This window comes from Megalobrama amblycephala, linkage group LG19 (genome assembly GCF_018812025.1).
Source record: "Megalobrama amblycephala isolate DHTTF-2021 linkage group LG19, ASM1881202v1, whole genome shotgun sequence".
NCBI classification, from domain to species: domain Eukaryota; kingdom Metazoa; phylum Chordata; class Actinopteri; order Cypriniformes; family Xenocyprididae; genus Megalobrama; species Megalobrama amblycephala.
The window spans coordinates 15814676-15832718 of NC_063062.1; the positions used below are offsets into that span (position 1 = coordinate 15814676).

At 35.4% G+C, this 18043-nt stretch overlaps 1 protein-coding gene across 3 annotated transcripts in view; it reads right to left on the reverse strand.

Annotated features, from left to right (window-relative positions):
• Positions 1 to 12291, reverse strand: part of plin1 (perilipin 1) — a 25549-nt gene extending 13258 nt beyond the window's left edge. The window contains exons 1-5 of one of the 3 annotated variants that reach the window (XM_048169114.1): positions 12053 to 12291; positions 10259 to 10323; positions 9806 to 10001; positions 6006 to 6088; positions 5341 to 5605 (exon numbers count right to left, since the gene is read on the reverse strand). In XM_048169114.1, coding sequence (XP_048025071.1) covers positions 5341 to 5605; positions 6006 to 6088; positions 9806 to 10001; positions 10259 to 10303 — 589 coding nt within the window. In that variant the 5' untranslated portion in view covers positions 10304 to 10323; positions 12053 to 12291. Of the gene's footprint in view, positions 1 to 5340; positions 5606 to 6005; positions 6089 to 9805; positions 10002 to 10258; positions 10487 to 10786; positions 11130 to 12052 lie in introns of those variants that run through there. The other 2 variants (XM_048169115.1, XM_048169113.1) reach the window with 2 other exon arrangements.
• Positions 12292 to 18043: the final 5752 nt, after the last annotated feature.

The window sequence follows — 18043 nt, forward strand, 5'->3', positions numbered from 1 at the left end:
TTCATTAGAAAAAATTACATCTATATGTGACCCTGGACCACAAACCCAGTCATAAGTTGCATGGATATATTTGTAGCAATAGCAAACAATACATTGTATGGGTCAAAATTATTGATTTTTTTTCTTTAATACCAAAAATCATTAAACATGATCTTTACTTAATATCCTAATTAAGATATTTTGTAAATTTTCTACTGTAGATATATAAAAAATTCTTTTTGTGAGTGGATATACATTGTTAAGGACTTCATTTGGTCAACTTTAAGGCAATTTTCTCAATATTTCGATTTTTTTTGCACCTTCAGATTCTAGATTTTCAAATATCTGTATCTCGGCCAAATGTCATATCATAACAAACCATACATCAATGGAAATCTTATATATATATATTCAGCTTTCAGATGATGTATAAATCTTAATTTCAAAAAATTGACCATTATTACTGGTTTTGTAGTCCAGGGTCACATACAACAAACAAACAAAAAATAAATAAATTAAAAAATAAATAAGTTAACAAATAAAAATATATAATATATAACAATATCAAATATTATGAAAGCAAAAAGCACTAAACAAGACAAATAACCTTGATTTATTAACCCATTAAACACAGTATACCCCATTTCCCCATGATATATGTACTTACAAGTCATTTGCCCACCGGCAACTATAGTTGCCGCTTGGACTTTTGACTAAGTATACAAAAAACTATAGATCTCTTGTAAGATTTGTTTTGTTTGGATGATTCTAGAGACCCTCATGATTACGTAGATATATATATGTCAACAAAAAATTCCTAATATTAACATGAAAATTACTTTTATTTGGGAGGGTTTGCCTTCGCTATGCTTCCTGGAAGTAGGGGTTGGAAGTTGACAGCCTCATGTCACAGGAAGGAAGTCAATACCTTTTTTTTGTTCTTGAAATCCTTTATTTGGATGTTTTCTTGCATGTCATTGAGAAATAAAACATGGAAAACATCTAGAAAAAAACGTACAAAAGGAAAAGGACAACCATGCACTGCAGCAACTATAGTTGCCGGTGGGCTAAAATGGGTTAATAATTGAGCATCAAATCAGAATGATATTTGAATGATTTCTAAAATATCATTTGACACTGAAGACTGAAGTAATGATGCTGAAAATTGGGCTTTGACATCACAAGAATAAATTACATTTTAAAATATATTAAAATATATATATTATAACAAATTTATTTTAAATTGTAATAATATTTCACAGTGTTACTATTCTTACTGTATTTTCGATCAAATAAATATAAAAATATATACAATTACTAATTACTTAATTTTTGTTGACTACAATAATGCTATGATTTTTGTTTTTCATATTTTTTCCATGAATTGTTTTGTGCAGGCTTCACTGTGACAATATACCCTATTCCTGCAGGCTAGTAAAATGACAAAAACAAAAAGATGACGGAAGTAAAGAAAGCACTAAATCTTCAGATGATCTAAGGGTTAAAAAGAGAAATTCCTCAGGAAGCACTTCCTCTATGTGTATAAACAGAACAAACATCACCCAGTTTGATAATGACACACATAACCACTAAGCTCAGGGCTACAGAAGCATTCAGGCCTTCTCGCTCAATATCCAACATTAAATGCAATCCAATTCAATTTACAAAGGCAGACAAAACACACACTAAACAGATTCCCTCTGCTGAATGTACCATTAAACATGGTCACAGAAAGACACAAGCATGAATAAAATGTTCTAACTGTATTGGGATAGAAATAACCGGCAGCGTGCTGCTTCTTTACGGCCACGTGAAGAAGAAATTACCACAATCGACACACTTTCACACTCATGGATAAACAAAGGATAAACCAAAGAGAGCTGTGCACAGGAAACTTCACATTTCCGTTTCTAAAGAATTAAAGGAATCATTGTCTGAGCAGAAAGGTGTTGTCGGGTTCACACTGTATGACTTTGGCCACAATTTGCAGACCAGGCCATCCTAAAAGATTCCTCTGTGCCAAAGTCTTTGATTGCTAGTTTGACATGTTTGACAGCCGATTAATGACCACTGTGAACAAATTTGACCTCAGAAAAAATTCTGGCAGTGTCAGAAGTTTTGAGGCACAGTCCGGGAGTGTGGCTTCTCCTATGTCAACCGTCAAAATAATAAATAAATAAGGAGCACATATGCAGGGTTTTTACAATTATTTTCTACACACCTGCAACAATTATTTTCTACATACCTGCAAACTCAAAAGAGGTTAAAGGTGCAATATGTAAGAATTTGGCAGTAAAATATCCAAAAACCACTAGGCCAGTGTTATATATTTTGTTCACTTGGTTGGCCAGCCACTCCTGGACACCACTCTTCCATGTTTTCGCCATTTGTGGATAATGGCTCTCACTGTGGTTCGCTGGAGTCCCAAAGCTTTAGAAATGGCTTTATAACCTTTTCCAGACTGATAGAACTCAATTACTTTCTTTCTCATTTGTTCCTGAATTTGGATCTCAACATGATGTGTAGCTTTTGAGGATCTTTTGGTCTACTTCACTTTGTCAGCACTTTTTCACACCACTGTATATATATGTATATGTATATATATATATATATAGACACTAGGGCTGGGCATTGACACACATTTCACAATTGGATTTGATTTCGATTCAGGAGCTTGTAATTTGATTTTGATTTGATTACCTTCGATTCAATATTGATTAATTTGGGGCCTATAAGGTAGGCTACATGGCAAATTTCCTCAAAGAAAAAAATATCTAATGCTGTAAACAGGAGCAACAGTTGGTACATCATTATTTTTTTAAAAGGTTAAAATTAGTCGATTTGTAAGCTAAATATAAAAACATAATTTGAAAATGATTTTCCTTCATAAACATTTCACATTTCCTTCATTAAACATTTAAATAGTGGCTGTCATAAAACGGATTTATTCAAACATACATGTTATGTTAAGTACAAATAAGGGACATAGCCTGTAGTGCATATATTTAGCAAAATGCTCCCCCATAAGTTAATTTAGCTGTAGTTTTTAGACACTGAACGGCTTTTCTGAGGTAAATGTGACATTTTTTACAATCTGTTTTATTGACGTATTTCCGCGGTTGAAACACTCGTTGAGCGAATACATGAGACATGATTCGGATTTGTTAAAGTTTTACTGTATCTTTCAACATACCTTCAGATGTTCATTCATGTTTATTTCATGTTGTAACAAAGCAGAAGAGATGATCGGTTCGTGCGCTCTGCTTGAACTGATGGCGCTGTCACGCGCCACAGAACGTGATGTCTATGATCTCATTCCAGTTTATGGGAAAGTAGCCCATTTTCGATTATTGTGTGGTTTATCGTAATGCTTGCCTTGATTTAACTTCTCGCGTCGACTGTGCAGCGCAACGGGGTTGTAGGTTGCCAGGTTGAGGTTACAAATGGGCAAGGTTTGGGCCATACAAATTCCAGGAGTTTCCCAGGAGAAATAGCAAAACGGGAGGGAGATTGGTGTGAAATACGGGAGACTCCAGGGAAAGCAATTGGAAAGAAAGATCGCGACAGCTCAAAAGACATCCATGGTCTCACTCCAGTGTATGGGAAAGTAGTCAGTCAATCCTCGTATTTGATGAATAACAGGTGAGCCGAGCCGAGGGATAGCACAAAATTACATAAATCGCTAAAATTACTACGCAATAGGCTAATGTGTGTGTGAAGTGAATGAGTGTAAACTGAGCACAGTGCAAATCAAATAGCTGTTTGTCTCTCAGAAATCAGATCTTTGACAAAATTAGTCTAATACATCAATAAAATACTAAAAATCATAAACATTTTATTATTATTTGATATGTATTTAAATGTTTAAACTGTGAAACCTCTTATTAGACATCAAACACTGAGAGTGAAGCACTAGGGACCAATTCAAAAAGAGCCAAAGTTCAAAGCCTGAATATTTCAGTTCTGTCAGACATTGAGGACTATATAAAAATAACCATTTAAGTACAACAGGAAGAGATACTAAATAATGATGTGATGAAACACCCTATTTAAAACATCCAATTAACAGATGCCATGAATTTGAAGCCATGAATGCGAATACGTGCCACCGGACACATCTCCATTGAGGAACAGACACACAGTGGACACTTAAAGATGAAATATTACAATAAACAGACAGCAAAGAGGAAACAAGGCTACTATAGTTCTTCCAGGCAATGAGTCACTAGACTAGATGAACACTTATTCAATCCAGAGCTCTATATTAACTTTATCTGTGGCTCTAATACTTGAACCACAACAATACAGTCCACAGCACAGTAAAACATTGTTACTGTGCTTGACAGAAAAAAAAAAAAAATAGAATTGCAAAGACAATGTTTACATTTAACACAATAGAATTGCTAAATGGATGGTTTAACCAAAGACTATAGAATAACACAAGACGTTGTCACTCGTATTGTTTTGAATGGGAGAAAGTGTAACGCGCAATATGGCGGAATAAGTCCCGCCTTCTAAATAAGAGCCAATCGCCGACTGGTAAAGTCTTCGCGTCACTTCAGCGGCCGTTAGAATCACCAGTTTCTATAGAAACAGTCAGACGCGCGCCTCCGAAAATACGCGCATTTAGGTCTGCGCATGCGCATTAGCTTGATCCAGCCTGAAAAATAGTTTTTTTGTCATGATTTGAGCGTTTAGAAACTAAATTTATGAGCTGGTTGTTGTTAGATTTCATTGTTGATTTCAAATATGAAATTTAATCGTAAGGTTGGCGAACAGTTTTGGAGAATTTGATGTTTCCCCATTCAAAGAGATTGCATGATGCCCAGGATGCCCGAGAGGCGTTTCAAAGATGGCCGCCGAGTGAAATGACTTGTCTTAAAGGGACTTTGGTTTAACTAGTATGGAAGCATATTTCTGCCACATAAGAAAAAATCCTTTAAGGAATCATGACATAAAAGTTGTGATTATGGTAAAAAATCAATTATGACATAAAAATGTTAACTCTACGTTACTTTTTGCCATCTCATAATTATGACATCTCGTAATTTTAACATTTCATAATTATGATTAATCAAAACATGCCTTTTTTTTTCTTATGTGGGAGAAATTACCGTCCTTAAACTAGACATGGTTCAACAATAGAGAGAAAAATAGAGTGAAACATATATCCAAAGTTATCTAACAAATCATGTTGTGGCGACATCTAGTGTCTAGCTTTAAAAGCACATGCATTGACATTATTTGATATGATTTTCTTCCGAGCACAAAAGGAGAAATTGAGGAACATTCACACAAATGTACACCCATATTCTGCAGGAATAAAAGGGCTATAATAAGCATAAAATATTATTCAAGTACCTGTTTCAGCTGAAGATACAGGAAGGACATATTCAAACAGGTTCTCCGTCACACTTAGAGCCCTGTTGGCTCTCTGCTCGGCCAGGTAGACAAGCTTGCTGTTAAAGACATACTGTATGCCGTTACTTATAGCATTCTTGCTCTGCTGGTACCCAGTAGACACCTTGCCCAACATAACGTTAGAGGTGTGTTTGATTGGACCGGCGATACCATCCTTGGCAGTTTCCAAAGTTGAAGACATCAGCTCCTTGATATTTGCTGTCAGCTGTTGTAGAGGAAGCAAACAAAGTTCCTGCATTTTAAATGTCTGCCCACAGTTAAAAGCAATCCAGTTAAAGGGTTAGTTCAGCTAAAAATGAAAATTCTATCATTAATTACTCATCGCATGAATTCTCATCGCTTCATAACATTAAGGTTGAACCACTGTAGTCACATGGACTATTTTAACAATGTCTTTTCTACCTTTCTGGGCCTTGAAAGTGGTCATTTTGTTGCAGTCTATCGGAGGCCAGAAAGCTCACAGATTTCAAGATGAAGATGAATGAAGGTCTTTAGGGTTTGGAGCAACATGACGTTGAGTAATTAATGACAGAATTTTCATTTTTGGGTGAACTAACCCTTTAACAACTTTAAAGCAGTATTAAGACAACAGTTTTGGACATTACCTCTGCAGGTGGAGACTGCAAGGCCGGTACCTTCTCCTCCAGGCGGTCCAATCCTCTGCAGGCCATTGAATTGGCTGCTATAACTATGAATAAAACATGCAGAGAATTAACATTTTATTGCTTAAAGGGTTAGTTCACCCAAAAATTAAAATTCTGTCATTAATTACTCACCCTCATGTTGTTCCACACCTGTAAGACCTTCATTCATCTTCAGAACACAAATTAAAATATTGTTCATAAAATCCAATGGCTCAGTGAGGCCTCCATTACCAAAAAAAAAAAAAAAAAAAACGACTTTATGACAATATCTAATGATAGGCGATTTCAAAACACTGCTTCATGAAGCTTCGAAGCTTTACGAATCTTTTGTTTAAAATCAGTGGTTCGGAGCGTGTACCAAACTGCCAAAGTCACGCCCCCACCAGTGGTGAACCACTGAAATTTCGAAACACTTATGACGTAACGAAGCCTCGTTTACTGAAATCACTTGACTTTGACACTCAGAATCCCTGATTCGAAACAAAAGATTCGTAAAGCTTCATGAAGCACTGTTTTGAAATCGGCCCATTACTAGATATTGTTGTTATTTTGTTTTTTTTTGGCGCACAAAAAAAGTATTCTCATCACTTCTCACTGTAGTCACATGAACTGTTTTAGTTACGTCTTTAATAGCTTTCTGGGCATTGAAAGTGTTAATTATCTTGCTGTCAATGCAGGCCTCACTGAGCCATCGGATTTTATCAAAAATATCTTAATTTGTGTTCTGAAGATGAACAAAGGTCTTACAGGTGTGGAACGACACGAGGGTGAGTAATTAATGATGATTTTTGGGTGAACTAACCCTTTAAGGGTGAAACATATATAGGTTATTAACACATCTTTCATTAATGCAAATATGAACAGACTCTTTCTAAATGTTTTCCAGCTAATGCTAAGCCTTATTAACTGCAGAATTCATGAGGCTGACCTTCAATTTCTGAAATAACTGCTGAACTGATTTGGAACTTAATGAACTCTTATGCTCACCAAGGCTTGATCAAAAATACAGTAAATATTGTGAAATATTTTTACAATTTCCAGTAATTGTTTTCTGTTTTAAAAATGTAATTAATTCATCATTACTTCAGTCTTCAGTGTCACATGATCCTTCAGAAATCATTCTAATATACTGATTTGCTGCTTAAGAAACATTTTTTTTTCCAGGATTCTTAATGAATTCATTATTGATCAATTTAATGCATCCTTGCTGAATAAAATTATTTCTGACTCCAGACTTTTGATCAGTAGTGATTTCATTCATGAATATAAAAAAAGTCAAATAAATCTGATATAAAAAACAGAATAGTGTAATTCAGTTAAAATACTGTATATATAACACAAGTTTTCATAATGCTGCTGTAACATATACTGAATGTGGATTATGCAGCACCAGACTATGAAATATTTATCCATTAGCTCATTACAAAAGGAAATCAGTGGCGAGTCAGAGTGCTAGTAACATGTAATTACATCTCTCAGCAGATTAGTCTTGTGTAATGCTCAAGTGGGTCCTTAAAGGGTTCAAATATTTAACATTATTGCCCAATTATTGATCTAATCACAAACCAGAGTTCAGTTTTGCAACGCCAGACTATAACCCTGGCTGCATTGCATTTCTCAACTTGTATTTGAATTCAAGTTATAAATATATTGGTACAAAATTCACAGGAGGACAAAAACAGACAAAGACATTTCCAGGGTTACTAATATTTGGAAACCAAACTTGGCCTATATTTATTAGTAACCTATTGTTCAAATATGTTACCGTTATCTTTTAATATAAAATAAGATCACTATTAAATGAAATCGAATTTGTCAAGTAAGAGACATCCAGTGCAATAAACAGGTCACTAAACTTATAGACATTGACCTGAAAGCACAGCATCCACTAGTGGACATGACAGAAGTAATTGATGAGTCATACTGTGTCTAGACAGAGTCTCCCTCACAGGAGCATCAATATCCACTTTTGAAGTGGATATCACCCTGAAACAGACTTTTATTGCAATACAAAAATAAAATATTAGGCTACTCATTTTTTTCCCCCCAATATTCTACTGACTGATTTATTGCCAAACTAGAAACTGAACTGCAGTCTCCATTCCTTTTCTTACTGATCACCCCAAAAAAACAAATACATTCTGTAAAAACTGATCATTTTACTTACTTGCTAATTGTTTTATTTGGTATTAGACACATTGCACTGGCCTGTGACAACAAAATCATATATATATATATATATATATATATATATATATATATATATATATATATATATAATGTACATACATTTTAAAAAAAAACATTCATAGTACGAAGATGAAATTTTGTAGGCCTAGTGTGTTAAGATGGTTAAAATACACACACACACATATATGTATATATTCACACTGAAAATTCCAAAAAGAAAAAGTACACTTCTAAATACCCGGATGATGCACTAAATTAACGGAAAAACGTAGCGTGGAATGTTGGACACTTCATGCACTCAACTGTCACAGCTTTATTACGTAGCAGAGGGGGAGGGGGATCAGACTCCAATGTTAAATGACAAAATAACCATGTACAATTCACACGCTACATGGATGAGTACTTAGTGCATAAGTACATTGTGTATAGTGCGTCGTTTGAGACGCAACGTTGGTCTTTGGATGCCCGAAATAGCTGCCTGGAGGTGTTGCAAATACGGCCGCCGAGTGAACAGACTTTCCTTGAAAGGGACTTTGATTTGGTCGATGAACTTTTGCTCTACAAACACATTAATATATTGTTTGTCATTTTATTTTAATTACAGAAAAATGTGTGTGTAAGTGTAGGAAAGAGGCTAAAGTTGCATCCCAAATGAAGCACTATATATCTTTTCTTGCATCACACTGGTTTTAATGACAAGTTACTGATTAGATACACTTTGTTTTTAGTTGAAAAATATTAAGTTATGTCTGTTTTATAAGCTTCCACTGAGTCCAAACACACCCTGGAATGTAAAAGGTGTATATAAGGTTTTTTTTAAAGGTCCCGTTCTTCGTGATCCCATGTTTCAAACTTTAGTTAGTGTGTAATGTTGTTGTTAGAGTATAAATAAAATCTGTAAAATTTTAAAGCTCAAAGTTCAATGCCAAGCGAGATATTTTATTTAACAGAAGTCGCCTACATCGAACGGCCAGTTTGGACTACATCCCTCTACTTCCTTCTTTAATGACGTCACTAAAACAGTTTTTTGACTAACCTCCGCCCACAGGAACACAAGAGTTGCGTTTGTAGAGTGTGTTTGTCGCCATGTCGTCGAAACGCTGTTATTTTCATCCCGCAGTCCAATCACCGGGTCTGATTCCGGCTCAAATTGATAGGGTAAAATTAAAGACATGTTTACAATAACACTGAGCGCGTGCATCTCCACGTTATGGTAAGAGGCGTGACCTTTCCGGGCAAGATGCGCAAAACTGCTGTCGAATCACAACACAGGAACCGCTGGCACAATCAGAACTCGTTACGTATTTCTGAAGGAGGGACTTCATAGAACAAGGAAGTCATCAGCCCGTTTTTATGACAGTGGAAACAGCGGTATACAGATAAGTAAATTATGTGAAAAATACTGTGTTTTTTTACACACGAAACATGAACACATGTTATATTGCACACTATAAACACAATCAAAGCTTCAAAAAAACACGAAAAACGGGACCTTTAATGCATTAGGAGGGTTAACCCAGTGTAATGGCATAATGACTTTTATAAATAGTACAAAAGATTTGAAGACTTACGCTGGGGCTCCAGTACATGGAGGGCAGGTTGCATACTCCATAAAGCCAAGCTACCAGCCCTACTCACACCCTTCTCATATAGCCCACACACAGACCTTATGATGGGATGAGACTGTTTCGTACTGATGTACATCTTCTCAATGGATTCAAGAGCAGCATTGACAGATCGAAGATTGAGGATTCGAAGAAATACATTCTGTAAGGAAAAACGTCATGCTTCTTGTTCACTTGTGCATTATAGTCATGAATATGAATAATAAAGTTTCTTATTTAACTTTCTACCGCAGTTTTTAATCCATTCATACTTTTGTGAATTGTATACCTTCTGCTGATAAACAGCACTGACCCTCAAAAAGAACACATGCATTCATAAAAAAAAGTGAAAGACAATAACCTTAAAAAAGAAAAAGCTATCAGCAGGAGGACACCACCTGACACACTTTGAAGCATTACCTGATCCTTCAAAACTACACCGGTGTCCTTTTTTTCAGATGCCATCTCCAATAGCCTTCAATGAGCTGGTGAAATACGTGGAGAGAAACTTCAGCTGGTCTAATCCCACATGTACACAAACATCTTGTGACAGAATTATTAGACCATGAGTAGGCGACTGCTGCATTCTAAAGCATGTGCAAGTCTAGTAATCTCACAGTGAAGCTCAGTATATAAGGCTGTCATCAACAAATCACAGTGATACTCTGAGTCTGAAATGGACTACACCCACTGGCAACCCTGTCATGATTTCAAAATATCTCCCTAAATTATTTTATTTATTTTTATTGGTAAAATCCAAAGTCTGTATTTACCATGACAAACTGTACTCAGTTCACATGTGCAATGGACTATGAAGAAAAAAAAAAAAAAAAAAAAAAAAAACGTCTCTTATCAGCCTGGCTGATGGTTCTAGGCATCACCCTGATGAAAAGGGTCTAAACAATTAGCATATCTCTCAGCCTGACCAAACTGGTCTCCAAGCCTTACCTGTGGAAAACTGTTATAAGAGTTAACAAACCAGCCTAGCAAGGATAAGACCAGCAAACCATCTTAAACTGGTTTGGGATGTTTTGTTGTTGATATTTTCAGCAATTGCAAATGCAGTGGTCTACTATTTGATAGAGGCTTACAAAGATGGCTGAAATGTGACCACCACAGAGCTGCATTTCATGGAAATATGAAACATGTTAAGCCTAAATTCTAAGATAGCGTGATAACACCAACTACTAATCAGCGTTGTTTTTGCACGTTTTCAGCTTTAGTGTATTCTGTGATGTAATAACATCTACAACCACTAGATGTCAGTGTTCCACAAGCACTTGTTACTTTCGCTATATAACTATCGCCACTAGATGTCAGAATTTCTCCACCTCCAGATACTATCACGTTCAGCCTGAAAATGAGCCACTGATACTTATTGAGTACTTGTTGATTCTTATTAAACTGGTTGAATGTATTTGCACATGCAAGAAATGTTTTCTATACTAGCTTTCTAGCATTTGAGATATGTATAGTTTACATAAATTGTCTAAAAATATCTGTAAATTGTCTGGACAGAACAAAAATTTGTTATAAAAGTTTTGCAAAACAGATTTACATTAGCATGAGTGATTGATGTCTCAGTGTATTCATAGCAGTGTTATTTTAACATCTCTGATATAGTATCATTGATATAGTTTTTGTTAATATTTTGAATTAGATTTTATTGTTTTAGTAACTTTAGTACTGTTTTGTATTTTTTTATTCGTTTTTATAATATTTCTATATAGATTTTATTATTTTTTAAGCTTATTTATTTTTTAGCTATTTTACTAGTATTTCAACAAAAATTAGAAAAGTTGCCTTTGCAATTAGATAAAATAAGTTCAAATGGGCTATATGTATAATTCAAAAAACCCTTGTTATTAGCGATACCGGTGGCCGTTAAGTGAACTGCAGCCAGGAACTTACGCTGCCTTCACGCGCTATCGCAAATTTGATAATTTCCACTTATGAAGTCGTGATTATAAGCCCATTGCATTCAAGTTTCGAAACTTGAATGTATGTTCATTCATGTGCAATTTTTACCTAGGAAACTCATATTTATGAGAATTCCGAGAGCACGTGAAGGGAGCATTATTGGCTCGCACCTGACATAACTTGACATCATTTACAAGAGACTGAACATGATTCAAGGCCAGCCCAGATATACTCACAGCTAAGTTCTTTTTCGTTCTTTGTTTAGAAGTAATCAGAATGTGGAAGAAAAAATACCTTTACAGAGATATACTGTTAACGAACATCCAGCTGCCATCTACGCTGCTGAGAGCGACGTTTAGATGAATATGCAAATATGTGTCGCTCTTCCGTCTCAGTAGCAAAATAAAAACCAACATGACAGAGGTGAGAAAGCATCTGATCATAGCGATGTGAATATGTTTGCATGAGCTCTACGATTCACCGGCATCATGTCGACAGATGAGGTAATTAAAATTACACTGTTATGATAGTTTAGTAGCCTAAATTTTCAGACTATAAACTATATAGATCTGGGGCCGTATTCACAAAACATTTTATCTTACCACTAAGAGTTCTCCTAAATAGCAGTAAAAGTTCTTAGCTAAGAGTTTTCTCTTAAAACCTATTCACAAAGCTGCTGAGACAAACTTTTACTAAGGAATAGACTGAAGTCTTAAGCTAAGAGTAAGGGCGGGGTTGACCTCGTTGCTATGGAGTATACACACAGTGATTGGCTGATGGGGAAGAGTCAGTGATTTAATCATAGAAATATTGTAGAATGATGTGTCATGTTTCCATATTAAAATAAAGGTTTTAAAATACAAATGTTGCCATAGTCAAAATAAAATGTTGCCATATTGTTGCCATAAAGGTTTTAAAATGTAAGCTGAGTGTCACTAATTAAACTAGTATATACAGTATATATATATATATATATATATATATATATATATATATATATATATATATATATATATATTACTCTATTCAATCATTTGTAAGTGTGAACTCATGAAAACCACAGGTAATCAGACAATATTTATTTATTTGTTAAAGTTTTTTTTTGGCGCCTCATTGTAGATTCACATCTATAAATCAAAATGTATTGCATTTATGAAGAAAAAGTTCAGCACCCAAGGCTCTATCACTATTGCCTCAATGGTGTACAGTGTCTTTGGGTGGATTTGGACTGTCTGTGATTTGGTCTTAGTGACTTAGGAGTCCTCTTGACTACTCCTAACGTTTCACAGACTTAGGAGCTAGTTTTAGTGCTAAAATGCTTTGTGAAATACTCTTAGAGCAAAAATTTAGGACTCCTAAAATTAGGACTGACACACCCATTATTTTTAAGAGTTTCTCCTAAATCGGCAAGTTAGGAGCTACTTTTAGCCTTAAGATGTTTTGTGAATACGGCCCCAGGGTATGTGAGACTATAGTTTGACACATTAAAGGATTAGCTCACTTTCAAAAAAAAATTCCTGATAATTTACTCACCCCATGTCATCCAAGATGTTCATGTCTTTCTTTCTTCAGTTGAAAAGAAACGAAGGTTTTTGATGAAAACATTCCAGGATTTTTCTCCTTATAGTGGACTTCAATGGCCTCCAAACGGTTGAAGGTCAAAATTACAGTTTCAGTGCAGCTTCAAAGGGCTTTAAACGATACCAGATGATGAATAAGGGTCTTATCTAGCGAAACAATTGGTTATTTTCGAAAAAAAAAAAAATGTACATGTATATGCTTTATATAAACAAATGATCGCCTTGCACGTGCTTCTGCCAAAACCACACATTCATATTCTTCAAAAAGCTTACGCAGTGTGTCCTACGCCTTCCCTATTCTACTTACGGAACGAACGCAGCGGCAGTTCCATTTTTTTCCGTAAGTAGAATAGGGAAGGTGTAGGACATACAGGGGTGGAGAGACAGAGTTGTGGGTAGGGTTAGGGTAGGATTAGGCTGTGGTTGTACATTCGCTCCTCCTCGCTGGACGTTAGCTCCCCCTTGCTAGACATCCAGTCATCATGTTTGCAACTGTGACAACGTGCGTTTACCAGAATCAAATAAACGCTGGATTTTCAAATTGTGAAGTTTGCGGCTCCATTGTTGCAGTAAACTTGCACAACGTTCTTGAATGAATAATTTATTAGATGCAAGCTGGTCTGTTATTGTAGGGACATCGACAATTTTAATTTTCAGGCCCCTAAACCTGGTGCGGAACAAAACGAACTGTGATTGTTTGCGTTACATGCCAGTCAAACGTCTTCTTGGGCGTTCCTTGGCCAATGAAAGCTGCGATAGAGTCCAGACCTTCTGCCGTCAGTCTGAAGGTCTGGATACGCAAGACTAGGGCGAGCCATAAACTTTAAACATGGCAGAGGGGAGAACGATTGCTGCTGTATTCTTTTAGTTTTTTTTTCTCCAAAACAGCTACATCGCCTTGTCTTGTCGTTAATGTAATGCATATTTATGTACATGAATAATCGTTTGAAGTAGGGCTGGGCGATATATCGCATGCGATTGTCAAGCGCATTTCGTCAGTAAAGCCGGTTCCCTGATTACCGCGAAATCGCCATCACCTGCTTTCAAATGGAGCGCCATTTAATAGACAGAACCGTAGATCACTGACAAGCTACGCAATATCGCGTTCATTATCGCAGATGAATCGCCTTCGAAAATGAACGCAACATTGCGTAGCTTGTCAATGAACTACGGCTCTGTCTGTTAAATGCCACTCCATTTGAAAGCAGGTGATGGCGATTTAGCGGTAATCAGGGAACCGGCTTTACTGACGAAATGCGCGTGACAATCGCATGCTATATATCGCCCAGCCCTAGTTTGAAGCATATTGAATGTACTATACACAATAAAAAATAGTCTGTATTTGACAAAAATTCCAGAATCGTCAGCAAGCTGACTATCTAGATAAGCATTGTGAATGTTTATATGGTTGTCAATGAATGAGACGCTAAATATCATTTTGGCTTTAATAAGATTTTCCCAATAAATAGACAAGAATAATCATGGTGTCCTCCATGATTCCTGTTCTTTCCGACAACAAAGCACTTGAATGCGACAAGCTCGTATGCACAACTTGGGAAGTAGGAATTTTCCACTAGCAAGTGAAAGCAGCAATAGAACACAAGGCTCTTGGGAGCATGCGTAAACGTCACATCCTTTTGATTTTCCAGACAAAAAATCTGAATCCTTGACTTAAAAATCAATCTCAAGCTTTATAAGGCAAACCAAGAAGTGGAGGAAGGTCTTGTTTTTGAATTTCCATTACAAGCTGTTCACACATTGGCAATAAAAAAGCAATTAATACATGAAAATTCTTATAGCCCCTTGTATTTTTTTATAATTCATTTTTATTTCAGTTGACTTACTAGTTACAACTGTTTTTATGGTTTTAGTTTAATAATAGGGGTGTGACGAGATCTCGCGAGACTAAACTGTGACGAGATTTCTCGTCGAGGCGAAAAGTAGTCTTGTGATGTTGCCATGACAGAGTATTAGGATGATAAGGAAAGAATATGCCACCGCTACCTATACATTACGCCTCTCCTGACGTTTTGCTTTGTATTTAAATAAAAAAACATTTAATTCAGTTGGAAAATGGTCACCGCTGCTCCGTATTCACAGAGTTACGCGCGATCGCTGAAAGTGAAAGTAAACACAAGCGCGCATTAAAACGCGATTGAATACCCCGCATTTTGAAAGCTGCTCCCTGATGAATGCAAGTATCTCTCAGTATGAAAGCTATTTTAGGCTGGGCAGTGTAGTTGTAACCATCTCTCAGCTCTGTATCAAAGAAAAAATTGGTCTTATTTGCACTTTGAATATTGAGAGAGTGCGATTATGGTTGCACTTAATGTAAAGTGTTACCATGAAAACGAATAACAGTTTTCTCTTAATCTTATTAAGCACAAACAGTAAGGTTTCATTTGTTAACATTAGTTAATGCACTGTAAACTATGAACTAACAATGAATGACTTTTTATTAACTAACATAAACAAAGATTAATAAATAGGCTACTGTAGCAAATATATTGCTCATTGTTAGTTGATGTTGGTTAATACATTAATGTTAATAAATGAGACCTTTTATTTATACTGTTTTATTTCTATGATCAGTTTGTGAAAAGGAGTTCAGTTAGGAGGTCAAAGGTTGTAGAAGCTCATAAATCATGTACAGTAAGGTCTGAAGAGACTGAAATCATACAGAAGAGAAAGTCAGTCAGTTGAGTTAGTGGCAAAACCTTTTACAGTATTGAGTATTGTTGTCTTTTACTGCATATGATAATTCATACTCAGAAAGTAGAACTGAAATGACATTCATTACAAGATGATTAGTTAAAACATTTCAAATACACCTGCAGAATATTATTTCTAGTCATGTATTTCACCACTGAGGATTTCTTAAAAATAGTGTGTAAAAATCTTGTCTCGTCTCATCTCGTCTCGTCTCGTGAGATACCCGTCTCGTCACACCCCTATTTAATAATATTTTTTTAATAAAAAAACTGATTAATGTGTTTTAATTAAAAAGGAAAAAGCTAATTGTGTCTGAATCAGCCAAGCTGACATCAATTACAACAACTCTTATTTGTTATCTCAAACATGCATTATATTGAGGTGCTTTATCAGTATTGTGAAAACCTTCATTTATGTAACTAGCACTTGTACCATAACAACACCATTCATCATTTAATAGACCCTTTTCACAGACTGTGATGACACATTTTAACAGTCATCAGCACAATAAATCTTGCAACTTTTTTTATATTTTCATTTTTTTTTTTTAATGTATGTATATTTATAACACTATACTTTTGTACTAATTGTTTTACCTTTTCATCAAATTACAAAAAACTAGTTAACGCTGCTGTGAGGATGTTTCTAATACAGTGGCTATGGGAGTGACTGTAAAGTTGACATCTTTCTCTCTTCTGACTGCCGTTATCAATATCTCTCTATTTTTTTCATCTGTTTGAGTGTTGTGAAAACACTTGTTGTTGAGTTTTTCTTTTGCTATTTGAGCAAATGGGAACACAAAAAATATATTTAATGTATTCTCTCATTCACCATTACAGAATTTTACCTAACTATGACGACTTCTACTTCTGAGAAACCCGGAAATGTGGAAAGGGTCTATATGCTTTCAGTGAACCACTGCCATACAGTTCAGTTTAAGTAATAGACAAACTTTCTTTCTTCCCCAAGGTCACGTTAAACAAATGTGGTACATACAAAAATTGTTGGTTTCTGCTTGTTTCTGCTTGTTGCTTGTTTCTGAAGCATTTGGCCGTTTCTTCAACTATGGGCACTTTTGGCCCTGTAGACTTTTAGAAAATAAACTTTCTTAAATGTGTGAAAATGCATTCAGAGAATATTTAATTTTGATTGCGTTTTGAATATTCATGCCACTTGTACAAAACTGGATGATATGCTTCAAGGTTACTCTTAATGCCATTCTTAAAACACACAAAATGCAAAACAAGTTTGTGAATTTGCAAAAAGACAGCCTTTTAAAAGGAGCACACATCTGTTGCACTGAGGCTCTAAACTGATAATAAAAAGATGAAGTGCTGCTTTTGAATGACTACATTAGATAAAATAATTTGAATTAGACTCTTCAGGATATTTCAGGAAAACAGTATTTTCAAGTTAAATTCCAGTACAAACTGTTTAGGCACAGACAATACAGTCACTATGCAAGTCTATATATATATTCACAAAATGTTTTTTTTTTTTTTTTTCTTAAAGCACAAATTCTTCTCTCTTGGACTAATTTATTCTTAGAATAGCATTTTCTTACATTTCCCCAGGTTATCAGGCATTGTAATTCAAGTGACAGAATCACATGACCAAAGCTTTAGTATGCTTTAGCAGTGCTTTTCAGATAACTCACTGAGGATTTCTTCAGCTTCTTTAGAAATTGTATAGGCTAAGCTGTACACAGAAATTTCAAAACTGTGTATTGCTTAATACTTCAACTGAGTCTGAATCAAAGACCGCATTTGTGAATCACTATTTGTGTTCATGTATATATATGTGTGCATGCTAGATAAACGGCAGGGGCCTCATCTATACAACTTTTGTGTAGGTTTTATCCTATAAAACCTACACAAAACACCTTTTATACCTAAACATGGTTGAACTGGTATACTTTTACAAAGATGCAAACTAAGGTCATGGAAAGGTTTTCATTGCATATGGGTTTGTGGTTAGGTAGAATAAACAACTC